This window comes from Hemibagrus wyckioides, linkage group LG13 (assembly GCF_019097595.1).
Source record: "Hemibagrus wyckioides isolate EC202008001 linkage group LG13, SWU_Hwy_1.0, whole genome shotgun sequence".
NCBI lineage: Eukaryota > Metazoa > Chordata > Actinopteri > Siluriformes > Bagridae > Hemibagrus > Hemibagrus wyckioides.
Window position 1 is genome coordinate 9,399,243 of NC_080722.1, and position 20,936 is coordinate 9,420,178.

The 20,936-nt window shown below is 40.0% G+C and overlaps 1 protein-coding gene across 1 annotated transcript; it reads right to left on the reverse strand.

The window, feature by feature from the left end:
* Positions 1 to 720: 720 nt before the first annotated feature.
* On the reverse strand, positions 721 to 20,166 carry glud1b (glutamate dehydrogenase 1b). Its single transcript, XM_058406265.1, has 13 exons — positions 19,599 to 20,166; positions 16,804 to 16,884; positions 15,956 to 16,011; positions 14,585 to 14,648; positions 12,435 to 12,529; positions 8,483 to 8,662; positions 7,370 to 7,507; positions 7,134 to 7,271; positions 5,321 to 5,401; positions 5,047 to 5,170; positions 3,766 to 3,857; positions 2,295 to 2,357; positions 721 to 1,598 (listed from the first exon to the last, which is right to left on the reverse strand). The coding sequence occupies exons 1-13, from the start codon at positions 19,990 to 19,992 to the stop codon at positions 1,479 to 1,481; spliced, it is 1,626 nt and encodes a 541-aa protein (XP_058262248.1). The 5' UTR covers positions 19,993 to 20,166; the 3' UTR covers positions 721 to 1,478.
* Between the last annotated feature and the right edge of the window lie 770 nt (positions 20,167 to 20,936).

Here is a 20,936-nt window from a genome sequence, read left to right on the forward strand (position 1 = left end):
AGAGGGAGTGAGAGAGAGGGAGTGAGAGAGAGGGAGCGAGAGAGCAGGCAAGCAGACAGAATCTGCTGGATGCTGCAGCACATACACATACACACCCACGTCAAATATATTGATCATGAATGAAATAGAATTTAGCAAATTTTAAACCCAATTTTGATCCAATTTTAATTTAGAATATAAGAAACATCCTAAAGAAGCAATGATTAGATAGATAGATAGATAGATAGATAGATAGATAGATAGATAGATAGATAGATAGATAGATAGATAGATAGATAGATAGATAGATAGATAGATAGATAGATGCTTGAAATAAATTCATTATGATCAGTGTGGACTCTTGTAACAAGGCTGTAATTGCTGCAGGTGTTGGTGATATGATAAGCGGCGCGATCGGCAAAGCAGCAGCTGACCAAGCAGCAAATCAGGCAATGGATTTTGGAAAGAAACTGTTCAAATAATTTTCATTTGTTTTGTTGCACATTAAATGTTTCCCAATACCTCCTCAACAAGCAACATCATTCTGTCCTGTACGCACAACTGGGAACACCTCAGCTATGTAGTCTTTTATATATCTAAACCAGACTTAAACTAAAACAAACAAACAAAAATCCTGCTTCTACTATAATGGAACAAAAGCACTTTAGTTGTTAGATTAAACCATATTATTATTATAGATCCTGTGCATAAAAATGTTCATTAAACACTAATGTAACCAAGCTGTGTTTTCATTTCTTTATTCTCAACAACAACAAAAAAAAAAAAAGCAATACAAATTTTTTCCAGAGCGAATTTCCACAGGACGGTGTAGATGAGCTTTGTGAATGGTTTTGTTCCCCCATGAGCTGCACTCACCCACACACTCACCCCCACTCACACACATTCACACATACAATGTCTTCTAGACAGTATAAATTTTCAAACATTGTAAATTGAAGAGTTTAGCTTTAGCACGTCTCCAAGACAAACTGCTGAACAAGAACCGGTGTGTTTGATGAATCTTCTTCCTATGTGAGGTATTTTATGAATGCTGAACTATGGGGTTAAAGACAGAATTCCTCTGAGCATAAAACTCCTGCTCTAAGGTCTAAGGCATCTTTAGTGTTTTCTTTTAATACTCAGAATGTAGGGTCACAAGTTTTGAGTCAACATGAATAAAGGAATCTGAGTATGTTACGATGGCTGGTGGATGAAAATAACATGAAAATCTCATATGCACAGTGGAAGTAGAGCCAATACTGCAGACATCAGGTTAATGACATATTAGTACAAAACTAACACGGTAACGTGATATACTTGAAGTGAAGAACGTCGTGGCATGACATAACTAGCAGCTTGCTCCGATGCCATACAATAGGATTATACAGAAATTACAGCTTAATTTGAACAAACTGCAGGGGGAAAAACTTGGCAAATGAGAGGGTGGTTAGTCTAAGGCCGGTTTACAAAGAATGAATAAAGTGGTAGAGATTGAGGATTTATGTGAAGGTCAGTCCGGCCTCGTTGTACACCTTGAAGACCTTCTCAATGGCATTGACGTAAGCTGCTGTCCTGAGGTCCAGGCCCAGGTTGTACTTGTTGGCTGTACGCATAATTTGCTACAAAAGAAAGATTTTTTTTAAAAAATACAAAATGGTTCTTCTTGTATAACTACTAAGAATATATAGATTCAAATTAGTATCTCCATTTGAAAGTCGGGTAGACAATGCAGATAGCGTAGACAGTTTGGTCCCAGACACTGATGACTGACTGATTACAGGCAAAGAAAAGCCCTAGAGGTGTTTGTATACACAACAAATAATCATTCCACAGAGAAGATTCATACATGCCTCAAGCAGGGGTAGTGGCTCGATCACAATCATCATTACGCTAAGAACATCGCATCGATATACTAAACTCATCTCGTTAGAATATTAGGACTCTGTCTGTCTGCCAGAATTCATCTGCAATGACATGCAGCGGCTTTTTATAGACTGCCAATTAACATTAATGCAGTCTACAAGCTCCTTTTTTTTTTTTTAAATCGTATGTTTAAGGTTGCACAAAGTTTGCTTCTTTTACCCAATAAAAAGGAGTCATTATAAAAATAAAATACATAAATAAAATCAGTCCAGGTTTAAACAATGATTAGTTACAGTTCAAATGATCATTTATTATATAACAGTCATTACATGTTCATTTAGTGACAACAAAAGCATGACACGCACACACGCAATAAATTCTCGTCTTTGTCTATACAAAGTCTATTTGTACATCAATACATTTTGCTGAAAATCTCACGCAGGAGAACTTACCCTTGCAGATCTCTCCATTGTGTAGGCAAGACCAGAGTGCACAATGTCCTTCTCAGAGGCACCCTACACATTACAGAGAAGCTATATTAGACCAGACCATCGCTCGTTAAGAGGAAGAAGAAGAAAACAAAGTAGAAGCAGCTTTCAGTACTGCCACACATTACATTACAGTATAGTGGAATAATTTTCTTCACACATTCTAGCTTGGAGGTTGGTGTCAGAGCACAGGGGCAGTTATGAGACAACAGCTCTGGAGCAGAGAGAGTTAAAGCCTTGCTCAAAGCCCTAACAGCAGGAGCTTGGCCAAACTCAGGCTTGAACCCCAAAGATACAATCAACAACCTAGAGCCTTAACCACTTGACCCAGCCCTGTGATATAATAAATTTATATACCAATACAAATATATCAATATTTATAGTAAATCTGAAATGGCCACATGTTCATTATTAATAATTGGTTAAAACCGCACAAGCACGACTAAAATCCTCCAGACTTTAACAAAAATAGCCAAAAGCCTTCATCCATTTGAAAGCACACAAAATTTAGACAATGTTTACAGCTAAATGACATGAAATAAGTGTATAGCCTTTTTACATCCTATTCTGAAAAGATTTTAACCGCATACATTCACACTCGCAGACAAGGAACACTGACCTTGCCTCATTTATATAATTTTTAGGCTAATATGTCAAATTAGTTAAGCTTGTCAATGACATGGCGGGTGTGTCACCTGTTGGGTGGGGTTTTGTTGTGTAGTATAGCTTGGCTTGCATATACATTCGCATAACATTGCTAAAATACTTCACGGAATCAGATCTAAATATGTTTTACTGTAGAATTGGGTGTGTTGTGAATTGGGTGTGTTGTGAATTGGGTGTGTTGTGAATATGTTCCATCAAGAAATGAGTTAAGAGCTAAGGACTAAAGAGTACGTCGTCCTAGCCACTGTTGGGAAGAGGGAACAAAAGTTGATCAATAGCCTATGCAGGACACCCTTAAAAATGACGACTACAAGCAACTCTACAAGATAATATGGATTATTATGTAAAAATCTGTGTTTAAAGTAATTGTGCTTTTATATACATAATTAATACTTGGATATCATCCTGATTAGTGCATGGCAAGACCTTTATTGGTGGAAAGAAAATTTTTTAAGAGGGGGGGTTAGGGGTACATGAAAATGGACTGGACGTTTATGGCTAGGACAACGTACTCTTTAGTCCTTAGCTGTGTTGTTTTTTTTGTTTTATGGAGCCCTGTATTGTATAATGTAGCACCAGGGTCCTGGAGAAATGACTAGAAAAGCTTCTTGACTCTTGACTTTCCTGGAGAGTACACAGCTTCTATTACCAACTCTTATGTCACACTTGTGCTCTGTAATTCCAGTTAACATAATTGATACTTGATTCACATTTATTCATTCTCTCAATGTGCCTTGCTGTTTTCTGACACACACAAACTGATACTTACTGCCACTCGGGCTTGGAATTCTGCAGTGGGAACCACAGGGATGGGTCCACCTTGCTTTCCAAACTTCCTCTCGAGACTTTCTTGCACAGACACTGGAATAACGTAAGAATGAACGTAAGAATTAGTGAAATGATTCCCTGTAGTGTTGCGAGATGTTTTCCTGTTGGAGGATTGAGACTGAGGTAACACAGCAGCTAAGAAGGGAGATATGCTTCATGTTGTTGCTTTTGTACAGTCTGTGATAATACGGATGAAATGGTCATTAATAATATACTTGCCTTATGAAACAGTGTGCTGTGTGAACTTTTAATTGCGTGTGCAACAATAGTTGTTCATATCTTATGCACGACAATTACAACTACAAGCAACTCTACACCGAGATGATTTGAATTATTATGTAAAAATATAACTTACAGTAATTAAGTTTTCTTCATTGTAATGTCTTACTCATTCTGAACAATAACAGAAGCACAGATACGCAACTCTCTAGTTTCTGATAGGACTTATTCTATTATGATATATTTCAAGAAATGAAAGAAAAGATTTCTAAAGACATGTCAATAAGCAGAAAAAAATATCTATTTCTAAATCATCTTTACACATACTATATGCCTCTATCTGTATATGCGACACTAGCTCTAACAATGGTGGTCCTCCTCTTTCCTACTCTATACCTCTGATGGTCTACCAACAAAATCCAGCCAAACGTATACGATTTATCTGAGAAAGTGGGAAAGAGAGAAAGACAATGCACATGTGACCTTGTGTTGATGCCTAAGCACTTGCCTTTGAGAAGGCAGGAATGTTCTTGTTGCTGTGGGGCAAAAAGGCTCCACCCTGATGACTCAGGTGAATACAAAAGGGCAGATTAAAAAGTGAAGCTGGCTCTTTAGCTCTGCTCTGCTGGGTTACTAATAAACAAAGATGCTCCACAGAGCACATAATGCAGTTACTGAATATGAATGAATGAATTATTAAATATAGCATAGACAAATGTCATTGTCTTTTCTTATTCCAGTAGCACACCCTGTGCAGTACCTTCCCTAAAAATACTAATGCATGAGCTCAAAGTATAGACGAGCAGTGGCAAAAGTAACCCCTATTTTTCTTCTTCTTAATGAATTTCAAATAATAATTAGAAAAGAGTTGAATGTTTGCTTTGGACACACTGATCCAGCCGAAATGGACGCAGGCGTCTTCTTGCTTTGAGTAACTAAAGGATACGCAAACACTGGATATGCGTTTTAGTGTAGCGAGTAAGGGCGTTTGTTTAAAACTCACTCAGCAGGTGGTAGTTGGAGTCCCTCTCATACTTGAAGGTCAGACGACCGTAACTGACATGATTCAGGTTCTTCAGCCACTCGAAGTAAGAGACAGTCACACCGCCGGCATTCAGGTACATGTCCTATAGTTAGACCAGAAGCAAAATCTCTTAAGCGCAAAGTTCAATAAATCACACAACAACAGAAGAGTTCACTAACAGCACTAATGCTGCTAAATCGATCCAGTAATAACATCAGTCTTTACTTGAGTGCACGTTTGGGGATAATCTTACCGGGATGACCATGATGTTCCTCTCCACGAAGATCTTGTCAGCGTCGGGTGTGGTGGGGCCGTTAGCTCCCTCAGCGATGATCTAAACCATCAAAAATACACGGGTTAAATGTGTATGAAGCTAAGCACAGTGTTAGTGTTGTATAGTGATGGATGGTATACTATAAATAACTAGTTTTAAAGTGAAATGATTCATAGGTGTCTTTTAATAAGGCATAAGGTACTACAAGTTTTTTTTTGCTTAACTGCTGACGCATTTGTGGTACAGACCTGCTCAGGGGTTAAAGCTCTGGGCTACAGATCCAGAGGTTTTCAGTTTAAATCACTGAGCAAGTTAGTAAGCTCTGCTCCAGGAGCACCGTATCATGTCTAATCCTGAGCTCCAGCATCCTAAAAAAGCTAAGATATGTAAAAGATTTCACGGTGCTGCATTTGTATACTTTTTCATGATCATCTATTATATATTCCTTCATTTATTCACTGCATTTTACATGTTTACTATTTAAATCTATGTACACTTATATTCACTTCTGTTGTTGTATTGTATAGAGATTTGCAATACATATATTTGTTATCTTTTTATACTCTTAGTATTCTGCACTGAAATGTCTGTCTGTAATTCTTAGAGTACTTTCAGTTTAATCTGAAAGAGCATGGTTCATGAAAAACTGGTCATGTGAAAGCTGTCATACAGACCAGGAAGTGCACCGTGGCACTGAACCCGAGACTACATGCAGGAAATGGTGTGAGTTCAGTTGCGCTGGAAGGAAAGGTGCTGCGAATCCCATAAATATAAACGCAACTCGTAGTCGGGTCCACACTTTCTCAGGAGGTAAAGCAGGGATGTCCGATCTTATTCACAAAGGGCCGATGTGGGTGCAGGTTATCATATCAATCAAGCAGGAGCCACACCTGATTCCACCTGTTTAATCAACTGATCTTGGCTTTCAATAGGCTCAGGTTGCTTTGAATGAAAACCTGCACCCACACTGCCCCATTGTGGATTAGTTTGGACAGCCCTGAGGTAAAGTAACCAGTGCATGTGTTTGGGCCAGTGACGATAGTTAGGGGATGTGGTAGCTTAGTGGTTAAGATGTTGGACTACTCATCTGAAGGTTGTGAGTTTGAATCCCAAGTCCACCAAGCTGCCACTGCTGGACCCCTGAGCAAGGCCCTTAACCCTCAGTTGTTAAAAAATTAGATGGTCTGCCAAATGCCATAAACAATTTCCACAACTACTTTCAGGGTGACGTTGTGAAACACCGAAGCTGTGAGATGCCTTACTGCATGTAATAGCACCAAAATAATAAAACAAAAAAAAAATATATGGCGAGTCTTGATGTACTTTTATGATGAGGTAAGATGACCGCGAAAGCACCAGGGATCGAGAAAATCAAGTGAGACTGAAACTGCGGGAACGAACCCAGTGTGAAAGCTACCATAGTCAGTAGAATAGTGAATAGTTAAATGTAATGACTCTCTACCAGTCCCCTGTTTGCTGTGTTGTGAGATGCTGGGTGTCATCAGGATTAATGGATTTCATTAATTCCAGCAGAGGAGATCACATTTAGATAAACAGTCTTGCATCAATGCCTGCATTCAGAGTAGGACGGTCTGACAGTCACATTTATCAAACCAAAAACACTGAGGATAAAGAAAGAAACTTTCTAGCCTTTCACCTGAACAGGTGTACATAACCTAATGACATTTTGAGGCGTAAATCTTTCAGGAGAGATAATTAGCTATATGATATGCTTGACTTTATGTTTTGTGGATATTCCTAAGCAGTGGGTTGGTTTGTGCGTGTGTCTGACCTTGGCTTTGATGTTGGGAGCATTTTTCCTGGTCAGCTGCTTCTCTCCAGCAGCAGGGATGAGGATGTCACAGTCTGCCTCCAGGATGCTGCCCTCATAGGGCTGAGCATTAGGGAAGCCCACAATAGTGCCATGTTGCTGTGTGAGAAGCAGATGGACACCCATTTGTAAAAAGGAAAGCACGGTTGAGTCAGAAAGGCAGCATCAATTAGGACTAAAAATTCTTCTGTGCTCACCAGTTTGTAGTCCTCCAGCTCCTTGGGGTCGATGCCATTGGGATTCCAGATGTTTCCATCGATCTCGGCCACACCCACGCATTTAGCACCGTAACGGTGGAGGTAACGCATCGAGTGCAAGCCGACGTTTCCGAAACCCTATAAAAGAAAATACATTTCTTTAAATGATGCAGAGTGTATTCAGTGTGTTGTGGAGAATAACTACTATTGACAGTAACAGGAAGAAGAAAATTAATAATCTGCCCAGAAGCAGCAGGAGATGAAAATCTAATAAATATGTAATGTCTGAGGAAAAGGACTTAATTATGAGTCTCTGTATTATGACTTGAATTATTACATTATGCTAGACGCCTGGGAAGCTGTTCAAAGATCTCTTATTAGCTGATGAATCAGCGTTTCTACAAATCAAGCTGGTAAATGATCTCTGGCGCCACCATGTGTTCACTCTTAAAGCAACCGCTGATACAATTTTATCAGCGCACAGAGCACAAGGGCACTGAAAAGCAGCTACTAGAAAGTGTAATTGTCCTTTAAGAGGAAAGTTTCAGCATTAATCTACATTACTATTCACCCTGTCCTTATAATTCACTCCTCCTACAGTCTTGTGTACTGTGTAACAGTCAGTCAATCTCACACAGAACTTAATACAGCAAGGTGATAATCCCTACAGAAAAGCACCAGATAAGAGGAATGTTTTGGGGATTTTTCCTTCACGTCAGCCTTCGCAGCAGATTTATCTTCCATGCGATTAAGAACAAATGTCAGTGGATGAGAGAAAAAGTTGTCGTCTCTGACTCATTCTTAATCTTGAGAAAAGCCAGCAGCTGGAGTTCACTTCTCTGAGACGCAACAAGAGGAAGCATCATGTCTAATCTCAGAAGGAACTGAGAGTTATAGCTGATGCTGATGGTTAACTTTCTATTCCTGTCTGAAATCAGTGACCATTACAGGAACAAGGATAAATTCAACTAAAACTCTATATAACACACACACTTGCATAACCTAGTGTATGCCACTATATGGACAGGGAAAGAATGAATGAAATTATAGTGTATTTATGTAACATTTTGTTTACAGTTAGATCTAATAGGGAACTGTACCACTTTGCTGTACCTGGATGATGAAGGTCTTGTCAGCGAATCCAGGCGTGAGTCCGAGCTTGCTCATGTAGGACCCCTCGTTGATGAAGTTCTCGATGCCGTGGAAAACTCCACGTCCTGTGGCTGACACTCTGCCGTGGATTCCTCCCTGGCTGATGGGCTTCCCCGTTACACAGGCATGAGCGTTAATGTCCTTTATAGAGAAAAAAACATATTAGGCACATTAATATACTGTGTATAAAAACAAAAAGCATATACAATTACAACACTGAAACATGTATTACTACACTGTTGTACATATGAGCATTCGAGGATGTTACTATAAAAGGGGAAAAAAGGCTGATTGCAGTGGATGGAAATCATGAAGCATCTACATGAGTCACAGGATGAGTGGTGGCTGAGGTATGAAAGAATGACACAGATCTAACACTCAAACTCCATGGTCACTTTCACTCAGGCTCTTAGTTAAAGTCAAAGACGAGGACTGAACTACAAATCCCAGAAATCCATGCAAGCAACTGAATGACAAGCGTGCCACTTCCCTGTGATTTTCATGTTACAAATAAGTACGTAACAAAGGCAAGAGACATTTTAAACATGGGTAAAGTGTTCTTTACACCTTTGTATGCACATGTGTTAAATAAATAACTTAAAACCTTAACCTACAAAATTTACAGCAGGGAAAAACATTGTCTGTCCAACAACTTTACATTGCAATATAATCATTAAAATACCTCAAAAGCGATTTACTTTATTTCCGTAGTACTCAAAACGTTCTTTTCCATGGGTTTTTATTAGTTAGAAACAATTACTGGTTATGAAAAAGTGATATGTGAGCTATGTTTAGCTGAAATCAGCTAAAAGATGCGTTGCTTCCTGTTATTACAGGCATGTGGAATAACTCTATTCACATGACTGAGTATATGGACAGGGGCCACTAAGCAGAGAGAGGACAAGCAGTCACAGTGCTAAACGACATGAGAGAAGTAAAAAATAATCCTTATACAACCTTGACTGACGCTCAAATAAGGTTAGCAGCCACCTAAATATAGACCACCTTTATTCCACAAACCTGGATACAATAAACAGATACCGAGAGCTGAAAAATGCTCAAAAAGTACATAATGGCTAGGAAAATCTGTTTAGACTGAGATTTGAGAATATATTTATATACACTATATTGCCAAAAGTATTCGCTCACCTGCCTTGACTCGCATATGAACTTAAGTGACATCCCATTTCTAATCCATAGGGTTCAATATGACGTCGGTCCACCCTTTGCAGCTATAACAGCTTCAACTCTTCTGGGAAGGCTGTCCACAAGGTTTAGGAGTGTGTTTATGGGAATTTTTGACCATTCTTGCAGAAGCGCATTTGTGAGGTCACACACTGATGTTGGACGAGAAGGCCTGACTCTCAGTCTCCGCTCTAATTCATCCCAAAGGTGTTCTATCGGGTTGAGGTCAGGACTCTGTGCAGGCCAGTCAAGTTCATCCACACCAGACTGTCATCCATGTCTTTATGGACCTTGCTTTGTGCACTGGTGCACAGTCATGTTGGAAGAGGAAGGGGCCATCTCCAAACTGTTCCCACAAAGTTGGGAGCATGGAATTGTCCAAAATGTCTTGGTATGCTGAAGCATTCAGAGTTCCTTTCACTGGAACTAAGGGGCCAAGCCCAGCTCCTGAAAAACAACCCCACACCATAATCCCCCCTCCACCAAACTTTACACTTGGCACAATGCAGTCAGACAAGTACCGTTCTCCTGGCAACCACCAAACCCAGACTCGTCCATCAGATTGCCAGATGGAGAAGCGCGATTCGTCACTCCAGAGAACGTGTCTCCACTGCTCTAGAGTCCAGTGGTGGCGTGCTTTACACCACTGCATCTGACGCTTTGCATTGCACTTGGTGATGTATGGCTTGGATGCAGCTGCTTGGCCATGGAAAACCATTCCATGAAGCTCTCTGCGCACTGTTCTTGAGCTAATCTGAAGGCCACATGAAGTTTGGAGGTCTGTAGCGATTGACTCTGCAGAAAGTTGGCGACCTCTTCGCACTATGCGCCTCAGCATCCGCTGACCCCGCTCCGTCAGTTTACGTGGCCTACCACTTCGTGGCCGAGTTGCTGTCGTTCCCAAACACTTCCACGTTCTTATAATACAGCTGACAGTTGACTGTGGAATATTTAGGAGCGAGGAAATTTCACGACTGGATTTGTTGCACAGGTGGCATCCTATCACAGTTCCACGCTGGAATTCACTGAGCTCCTGAGAGCGACCCATTCTTTCACAAATGTTTGTAAAAACAGTCTGCATGCCTAGGTGCTTGATTTTATACACCTGTGGCCATGGAAGTGATTGGAACACCTGATTCTGATTATTTGGATGGGTGAGCGAATACTTTTGGCAATATAGTGTATGTAGATGTATGGAGAGAAAATATAATGTATGAAATTAGTAAAAAAATATCTAGAAATAGGTTTAATAATACATTCCAATGAAATCTTATAACAGGAAATACTACAAAAATATTCAATATATTTAAAAAATATTTTCACCAAGATTTTATTTTTTTGCAGTTTATCCTCAACTGATAATTGATTATTATTTACAATATTTACAATTTTGCTAGGAAACCTAAATGCTATGATTCCTATATATTCTGAATCAAACCTGAATCAACTCAAACAAAGACCATGTGCCTTTTAAAAATCCACAAATAAACATAAGGGGCATCAACGTTGTATCTGGGATGGGTCCTATTCAGAGGCAGAGCTGAACAATGGCTCCTATTATTCATCTGAGTCAACCGAATGCACAAGCAATGCACATTTATCCTGTGCACAATGCAGGTGGCTCAAATGCGATTAAAACACCTCGTACGCACAATCTATCTGGCTAAACAGAGGAAATCCGAAATCTATCTCTGCACTAAAGAGATTACATGAAGTGCAAGTAATCTACTCAAGCTGGCTTCACTGTATTCAAGCAGAGCAAAAGAATAACGAAGGCCGGTTCTTCTCCTCTGCACCGCCGAGCCTAGCACGGAGACGCATCCTGCTATCAAACGCTTACAGTTCTGCACGCTTCAGTTCTCGCATGTTAATAGGAAATCGGGCTATGTTAAAAAGAAGGTCCCACGTCGCCATGGCAACGGCACAGCCAGTGCATGAACTCTGTATAAAGACTGTATAACAACCTTGAAAACAAACATGCCTACAGAGAGAAATTGCTAAGAGACAGAGAGAGAGAGAGAGGATACAATTAAGAAAATATCTATGTTTGGGGTGGCAAAAATATAATATCTTGACATTTTTATATCACACTTAAAAAAATTTGCATAATTAAAGAAAATAATCTAGCACTAATATAATTTCAAGAACATTTCTGGAAACAGGCTGACAGATATTTTGAACATTTATGTGACATGGACAATTATTTAGCCTTTATTTAATCTTTTTATTATTTTATGGATATGAAAGCTGACAGGATTCATGCCCTAATGTCAATACTGCATCGTCTGATAAGACCGTAACTTAATTCATGGCAGCTGCTGCTCTCTATCAGTGGAGGTACCATCATTAATGCTCCAAAACAAAACACTAATACAAATATGACTATGAATACATGCTGCCTGGAGATGCTGAAAGCTACGTGGATGTCACTCAGTGAGGCAAGCATTACAGTACTGTTTGACCGAGCCGGTGTTGATATGTACATAAGGTGAAAGAGCTTGACCTCTTAGGCGAACGTTTATCTGGACCACTGTTGCTGGTGGCGACATTACTGTTTGCAGGGCTTGTTGTGTACATATTCTTAACAATGACATCTCCTTGGCAAACTCAAACACTGGCTCAAAGTAGGCAGAGGTCAACATCAAAAAAATAAATAAATAAATAATAATAATAAAGAAAAAAAGCTATATGTACTATTTAACAGACATATTAATGCATAATGACTTACAGTGTGAGCAATAGTGTTAGCGTAAGTATCGGCGATCCAGGACATCTCCCTTTCACCAGTGCTCATGTCAGGGGCTGGGACATCAATACCAGGTCCTGAGAAGAGACAGAAAGAAAAGTGAGAGGTTTTATTATAACCTGGCCGATTGTGAACAGGCTTACACTTCCATCACAAACAAAAGGCAACAATATCATATCAATATTGAATGTACAGGACGAAAAACAATTCGCGGTTAAATTCACTGTTGTATTACTAGTATCATCCACCCACTTCCTGAAACCCTTATCCTGCATAGGGTCAGGAGCCTGGAACCAATCCCACACCCTGGAGAAACCCTGGCGGTGTGAGGCAAGGAACTAACCACTAATCCACTAATATATACAGTATAGCATTCATATAAAATGCTTCTTCTTTTTTTATAATATAGGTAGTATACAGTTAATACACATAATAAATTCTAAACATAATCAGGGCACTACAATAAGTTTTAATATCTGTTGGGATAAAACAATTTTCTGCTCATATTTCATAACTGTAGCCTACATACTACAATAACAAAATGAACAAAAATTGCAAGATTACAAGGATAAGATTGCAGTATTTGGCCACTGCTCTAAGGATGTGACAGGAGAGAAGAAGAGATCATGTATCACAATGTCAGCTCAATATTATTGCACAGAATATAAATCTCCCTGAGAAGTATCCCAACACAATCATGATACTGAAATTAGATTGTAACATTGTTCAGCCTTAAGGGTCTGGTGCAAAGGCTCAGTACTGATTAATTACGCTCAGCTCGTCTCTCGTCTGGACGTCGTAATGGAGCTACATGACTGAAACACGAGACAGTTCAGCATTCCTTCCATTCACTCCAATTGACACTGTTTCTAATCTCTGCTTCGCTCTAATCTTCACTCCGCTCCTGCCACCTGTCATGGCGAGGGTCACGGACGAGGCATCCAGATAAATACATTTCCAAAAACAGCTCTGGTGGAGGAGGGAAGCGAGAGGTCATTTTCGCACAAATTCGGGGAGAAAAGCTCTTCTTAAAGGCCAGGACTAACAGGAGAAGTTAAATAAGGTTTAAAGAGCCAAATGGCATTTCACTTCTTCTACGCCAGGGGGGTTCTACATTCAAAAGGTCCAAATCTGAATTTTCATCCATGTCAAAGGTCCAGAACAATTGGTTATTACAAAACTTGCTTTTAATAAACATGCATAACAAATCAACACAAATATTTGACAAATAAATCTGAGAGACTTTTGCATTCAGAATACATTAATAACAGGATCAAAAGTGGCAAAACAATTCAGTTTAAGTGTCAGCATTTTTTAGGAATATTAATGTCCAAAATATCTGTGTTTTGTTTCATAGTGGCATTTTATTATTTCCATTCTTCCCAACTCTAACCGCATCGTTACAAATCAAACAGAACGACTTTGTGCTGGATTGGGGCAAAATAAACTCATACCTTTCTTTCCAATCATCTTTGAAAACTCTATTTTCTTTGTCAACTTTTCGTTTCCTGAAAACTGACATCCTCACCCATCCAAACACTCACTATGGTGAAGTGTCGCCCGATTACCCCACCCGATTACGTCAAACGTCATACGCTCACTGGATGTCATGATAATGTCACGCAGGAAAACTTTTAATATCTCACTTTCGCTTTCATTTCGGACAATTAAAGACATACAAAACTAAACAAATGATTTAAAAGTTTAACATGCGCTTATCAAAGTAGGAAATCCACACTTTTAAATCCATTTTAACACACAATTAGTGCTCTTGAAATACACTAATGGAGGAGGGTCCGGATTGAATTCCCTCCGGGTCCGGATCCAGACTGGAGTCTGGACTTTGAGAAGTGCCTTTCTATGTTTACAGCCAGTGTTGTGTATGTAGAAGGGTAAGGGTATAACCTCCTCAGGTATGTTTTTGCTAATACATACATGACCAGTTATCTCTGTGTAATCAGAGTTCAGAGTGCAGGCTTCGAAGCTTGCTCTACAACCTTTGCTTAAAGGGAAACATGACTTATTTGCTAAGCAATAAAATGTACTGGGATGGATTTGGCACTCGCCACCTGGGAGCCGAAGGATTTCTAAAGCAGGAGTAGATCATTATCATCAGTGTTCGTGCTACTCACCAATGAATCCCTTTTTGGCAAGCTCAATGGTGAATCTTCTTGTGATTTTCTCCAACTCATTGTCCTACACAGCATCAGCAAGCAAATTAGCAAAAATGAAATCAGATATATATATATATAAAAAATAAGTACAGACAGTTAACAGACACAACAAAAGATGTTCTTTTTTGGGGGATCAAAAAATCGTAAATGTGATACAAGATATAAAAACTTTGTTTGCACTTTGCATGTTGTGTTGAATAAATGAAACTAATAAACCAACTTATTTGTTCCAGCAGCTTTGGTACTAAAGCTAAAGAAGCAAAACCACCATCTGGCTGATCAGCATTTCCACTCTGAAGGGCAGGCCGAAGGACTGCCGAGCTAGCAGAGTACAAAATTTCAGAGAAGAACTCCTTTACTATTGCTTCTGCCAAAAAGAGCTGTGTTGAATGACTAACAGAATGACCTCCACATTATAGTGACCCTGCAACAGTGACCTTACATAGTCACGAAAATCTTCTCATTTTCATAATGTTCAGATTTCAAACATTACAAAAAAAAGAGGCAATTATCTGCTTGGTAATTATACAAGAGACTAAGTGCTGAAAAGGAATCTAAAGAGAGATATTGGAAGAACATTTAAGATGAGGCAGAGGTCTAAATGCACCTCCTCCGTCTCTGTATTGATCCACACAGCAGCCTGCTCTGTCCATTAAGTCAAATGTGAGAACAATAACAGATAGGAGAGAGAGAGAGAGAGAGACATCTACAAAATCAAGTCTACCAGAACAACTTCACTGAGTTCAACTAAGCTATCATGCTGCATTTTGAATTCAGGAAAACAACCAGGTCACAGAAACTGAGGAAAAAACTGGAGAGCTGCATGAGTTTAGGCTCAACCTATAGACCTTTTCGATTATACAGATACCATACCATCATTTATCTAATCAAAAAGCTATTAAAGAAAACAGGTGTAAGAAATTAAACGCTCGCTGGACATAACTGGTCAGACAAACCATACTTCAAACACGGATACTAACGGCTACTTTGGAAACCGGTAGCTGAGTGGTTAAGATGTTTGACTACTGATTGGATAATTCAAAATCCCAGCAGCCCCAAGCTGCCACTGCTGGTCCCTCAGCTGCTTCCCTTAAATTTCCCCAATGGCAAATTAATAAAAAAAAATGACTTCATGCACTGGGTACTATTCATATTCATATATAGCTTAGTGGTTAAGGCATTGGACCAATGATCAGAAAGTTTTGAGATCGAATCCCAGGACCACCACCCTTAACCCTCAATTGCTCAGCTGTATAAAAAATAAGATAAAATGTAAATGACTCAGGATAAGGGAATCTGGTAATATTTATTCTGGAGTGTTGTACTTACAGAGAAGTTTTTGGGGTTGATTTTGACTCCAGCTTTAGCACCTCCAAATGGCACATCTGGGGAAGAATTAAAAGTATTTTTAACTTGTGTTTCTGTCGTGTGTGTTTTTAGGCACACTCAATAAAACCTCGGTTGGGCAACATTTCAGCTATGAGATGCCTTGCACGTAAAAGATATTCTTAGAGTCTTAATTGTCTGTTCGCTTAAACACGCATAACGTGACTATGAGACAGATGACAGCTTTGTCTCAACCTTAATTTTGTTTTCATCCGTCAGGGATACCATGATTTCCTCCTAGGCGCAACAACCCCAGACACCCGTGTACAATAACACTATGTCGGCCATCCGTGTACAATAACACTATGTAACACGGTTTTCATTCCTGGGTAGTGAATGACATTTTCCAATTACTCTTGATAGAAAATGATAAAAAAAAAAATAGCCATTAAGCCCCTTGAAGTTTGGGTTTGGGCTTTTAAGAGAACGAAAACCTCAAAATTAGCCCATTTTATTAACAAAAACTGCCCAAAACTAACCCAGACTTTCATGGCTAAGATGGGTTTTTTCTCTTTATTTGGGTTACAAAGAAAGGGGAAATAACACTTATTTCCCAGGAACAAGAAAAAAGTAAAACTTCGTTACATAGTGTAATTAATCATTCATCTGCCTAGTAATAAAATCCTACCATAAAAGGGATTGTGCCTCAGCTCAGTTATGCAGGGAAGGAATGAAGATGGTGGTAGGAACTATTGTAAACATCATCAGGGATGTATTTGTTTCTGTAACCCGTACATGAAATCTGCTTGATCCAGACGCCCAAACTACTGATTTATCCACCAGCCACTTACCCACAACAGCACATTTATAGGTCATCAGTGAGGCCAAGGCTTTGACTTCATCCACGGACACATCCATGCTGTAGCGGATACCTGCAGACCACAACAGAAATGCAGAAAAGTCAGTATTATTAATGTGAATGTGAAAAAGTTAGAAGTTAATTGCTGTTATCAAATGGATTAATATCTCACTCTAATTAAAACCGCTTTATGTAATTGCTACAGTCTGGATAGTCTGACAGACTGGAGGAAATGTTCTTGCCATGCTAATTATCCTCATTAATCCTCACTCCTGTAATCGCAGCTGCTTTGTAAAAGCCAAACTCAGTTATGACAGAAAGACAGAAAGAAAAATCGAAAATCTGAATGGAGATAATAGGAGCAGCAGAATAGAAACAGCCGACTGCAGAACACAGACAGGCTGAAAACTGAGAGCTTTACGTCATGATTCGACAATGATTTGATTATACAAAACAGTTATTGTGCAGACATGTGCAAGCACTCGAGGGACAAAATGAAATCGAGAAGCAGACTTCATTATTATATCACTGAAACACATCAGATAGATAGTAAGAATACTACTCCTGGTAATAGAGGCAAAAACAGCATACACATTTATTGATACAGACCCAAAGATCATGCAAAGTTTAAGCTGATAAAACCTGCAACATGTGACACATTCATGTGGGCAAAATTAAAACACCGGTTTGTAATATGTAAATGTTAGCTGTAATAAACCAGTACATTTACTTTAAAGACTTGTCACAAAAGCTCATAAGATATCAGACTAGTTTTTCATCATTTAAGGCTTTGGGGGATTCTGCTTTACATTTATTTCTGGCTCAGAAAATAATCAAATCTAACCCTTCAGAAACATGACAGAAAAAGAAGCAAATGAAGGTCCACAAAGAGCATCTCTCATTTATTTGGATTTTCCCCCAAGGCAAGCAAGCGACCTCTGAATGCTAAAGCCCTCTGTGTGAGAGTGTGCGAGTGTGCTGTGTCTGAAGCAGCTAATCTCCTAAGCAAGCCCATCATAAATTGTAATAAACGTCCGCTCCGGTTGAGGGACGATCCTGACAGCTATATCAAATCCATTTGCATGGAACAGCACTGTGCAACACAGGACAGAGATTTCTATTTCAGATAGACATGAACCTATGAGGCATCGTGTAAATCTGTCAAGAAAATACAGCTAACAAAGGACAGATAAACTATGACAGCAGTATATGTAGCCAAGAGAGAGAGAGAGAGAGAGTGTAAGGGGAACGACTCAGTACTGAGCTCTTCTGCTTGCCATCCACTGGTTAACCACAAGCCTGGACACTCACTCAACTTAGCTTAGTTTTACAAAAGCTTATTTCTTACATATATAGATGTCATATCCCCTAGCACTTATTTTTTCCTCGGTTGGATCTTAGCTCAGTGTCCAGAAATGTGCCGATTACATGCTTGAGCAACCTGTGGTACATTCAGTTAGCAGAAGACATGCAGAAGACCTAACTGCACAGCAAGCTTGCTTTACTTTTGCAGACCCGCAATGAGCGACTCCCAAAATACCTACATTATTAAAAGATTACAGAAAGAAAATTAACATTTTAAACGGCAGGCAAAACAGTATTACACGTCTGTCTAGCTTTTTTGTGCAGTCTGACTATTAGGAAAAGTAACCCTGTCCTGTGCTTAACATGGAAACAACTACCCTCATGAGCCAGATGCCCATGCACTCCGAGGAAAAAAATGCATTTGTGTCATGCAGCTGATAAATAGTGTGCCTGGGCCAGTACGATTCACCCTCCCCCAGACCCACCCTCGTAAAAAGCCCTCTGGATAGCCTACGTCATATCCTCAACTCAAATTATACCCACAACCCATTGCGGTGTTCTTCCTCCCACACCTCATATCCTCGTGCAGGGGGTTACTCCACTGTTCTTGAACATCAGACCAGCATGTATTACACACCTCTCTATTCCAGTGAATGGCATGGACTCCGCTACTCTCTTACGGAGTTATTAATAGAGTCCGAAGGACATGAGAGCTCTGTGCTCTTTCTAACATGCTTTGTAGCAGTGTTCTGTCCCATTCATATTTTACTGTGCCTGATCTCAATACCCACTCATCAAACACTAACACACACTCACACAAATCCAACCAAGTGTCCTCTGACAAAGGGATACAACTGAGAGGATTACTGAGAGGAGATTAAAGCATTTTGGAAACAGACTTGTGCCTCTTCAATGCCATGAGGAAAACACCATGTCCTTGCCTCCATGTCTCCCTTGTCTCCTTGTACCATGATAGATTATAAACAGGACCCTGAGTTCTTTACATAATGAAAAATGTTTGGACTATACAATGCAAATAACTTTGCATATATTTATAATAGATTTTTTATTTTATTTTAATGCAGCTGTACAAGTTTTGTTTGTGTAAATAATAACAACAATACTGCAACTGATTAAAACCAGTTCCTGAAAATAGCACGCTAGTTCCAGGAACTAGCAAGAGAGCCCGTGACCGCATCCTGATTGCCCCCTTACACAAAGTTAAGTGTACTATGTAAGGTGTACACACCGTTATAATCACACCCTAAGTAGTGTACGAGTGTAGTGCCTGAAGTGCCATTTGGAACTTCCTTGTCTTACGTTTCAAACTGGCCTTACAGTACTATGCTAGCTCACTGACTGACATATGCTTTATGGTTATCTCCCAAACTTTGATTCTATGCAACGGAAAAAAAGCAGGCATTGTAAATAAATACACAAACGTATACACAAACAAACAAACAAACAAACATGTTTTTGTACCTCCTTTGCAGGGGGTTCTGTGCTGGCTGTGCTGTGCCCGGTAGCCCTCGATAACCTCCCACTCTCCGTTGTCTCTCTTGATGGGGAACGACACGCTGAGGACGTGGTTACACGGCTTGATGATCTTGAGGATCCCCCGTACTCGGTGTCTCTTCTGCTCGGGTGTCTCTCTTGTCTTCAGGTCCTCCACCAGCTTGTTCTCCACGATGGCGGCGCCGCGGTCAAAGAAGCCTTCCACCATCCTGAAGAAGTTGGGGTCGTCTTCTTTATCCGCGGCGTCGCTGTAGTGCCTTAGCCGCATTACAGATGATGAAGCCGGCATCGCTGCCTCCACACAGCCGGCCAGAGCGCTGCCCGCTCCGCGGCTCACCAGCTCTCCGAAATACCGGTACATTTCGAGCAGGGAAAGCGGGTATTGTTTAAGATGGAAGAGAAGAGATTATACTAAACAAAGAGGCCTGCAAAAGAAACGAAAATAAGGGAACGAGAACTGCACAACCTCTAATGAGCCTCGTTCAGCATTGAAATGACAGTGCTCCTGCCATCCCCCTCGCTTTAAAAGGCGCCTCCGAGTGCGCAGAGCTAGTGCACTCAGCACAAAGGGCACTAGGGGGCGCGTCTCTAGGGGAGGAGCACCTGCCCACGATACAATGCATGGCCATATGTAAGTGGACATCTGACCATCATCGTAAGCACACAATTGTATAAAATGTCTTTGTACTCTGTAGCGTTAAGATTTCTCTTCACTGGAAGTAAGGAGCCCAAACATGTCCCACTATAACTGTGCGCAAAGATATGCACGAGATACTTGAAGACACGAAGGACATCGAAGTGGAAGAACTAGAGTGTCCTGCACAGAGCCCTGACCTCATCCTAACCTTAGGATGAACTGGAACACTGGCTGCAGCCCAGACCTCCTCACCCAACATCAGTGCCTGATCTCACTAATGCTCTTGTGGCTAAATGAACACAAATCCTCACAGCCACGCTCAAAGTGTAAAGCCTTTTCGTCAGGGTGGAGGTTATTATAAGAACAAAAGTGGCCTAAATTTGGAATGTGATGTTCAAAAATTAGTAGTCAGGTGTCTACAAACTTGCAGCTATGTAGTGTACTTCAGTACACTGACCATGTCATTTTCAGAGAGAGGAGTAATGTGTAGTCCTGAGATGGAAGGAGATGGATGTAGTTAAAAAAGAAAAGCATACAGTACATTTTCATTTTCAGTGGAGCCCTCTCACAATTTTCAACTCAATTCAATTTATTTGTATAGCGTTTTTAACAACGGATGTTGTCTCAAAGCAGCTTTACAGAAGTATTGAAACATAAAGAAAAAAAAT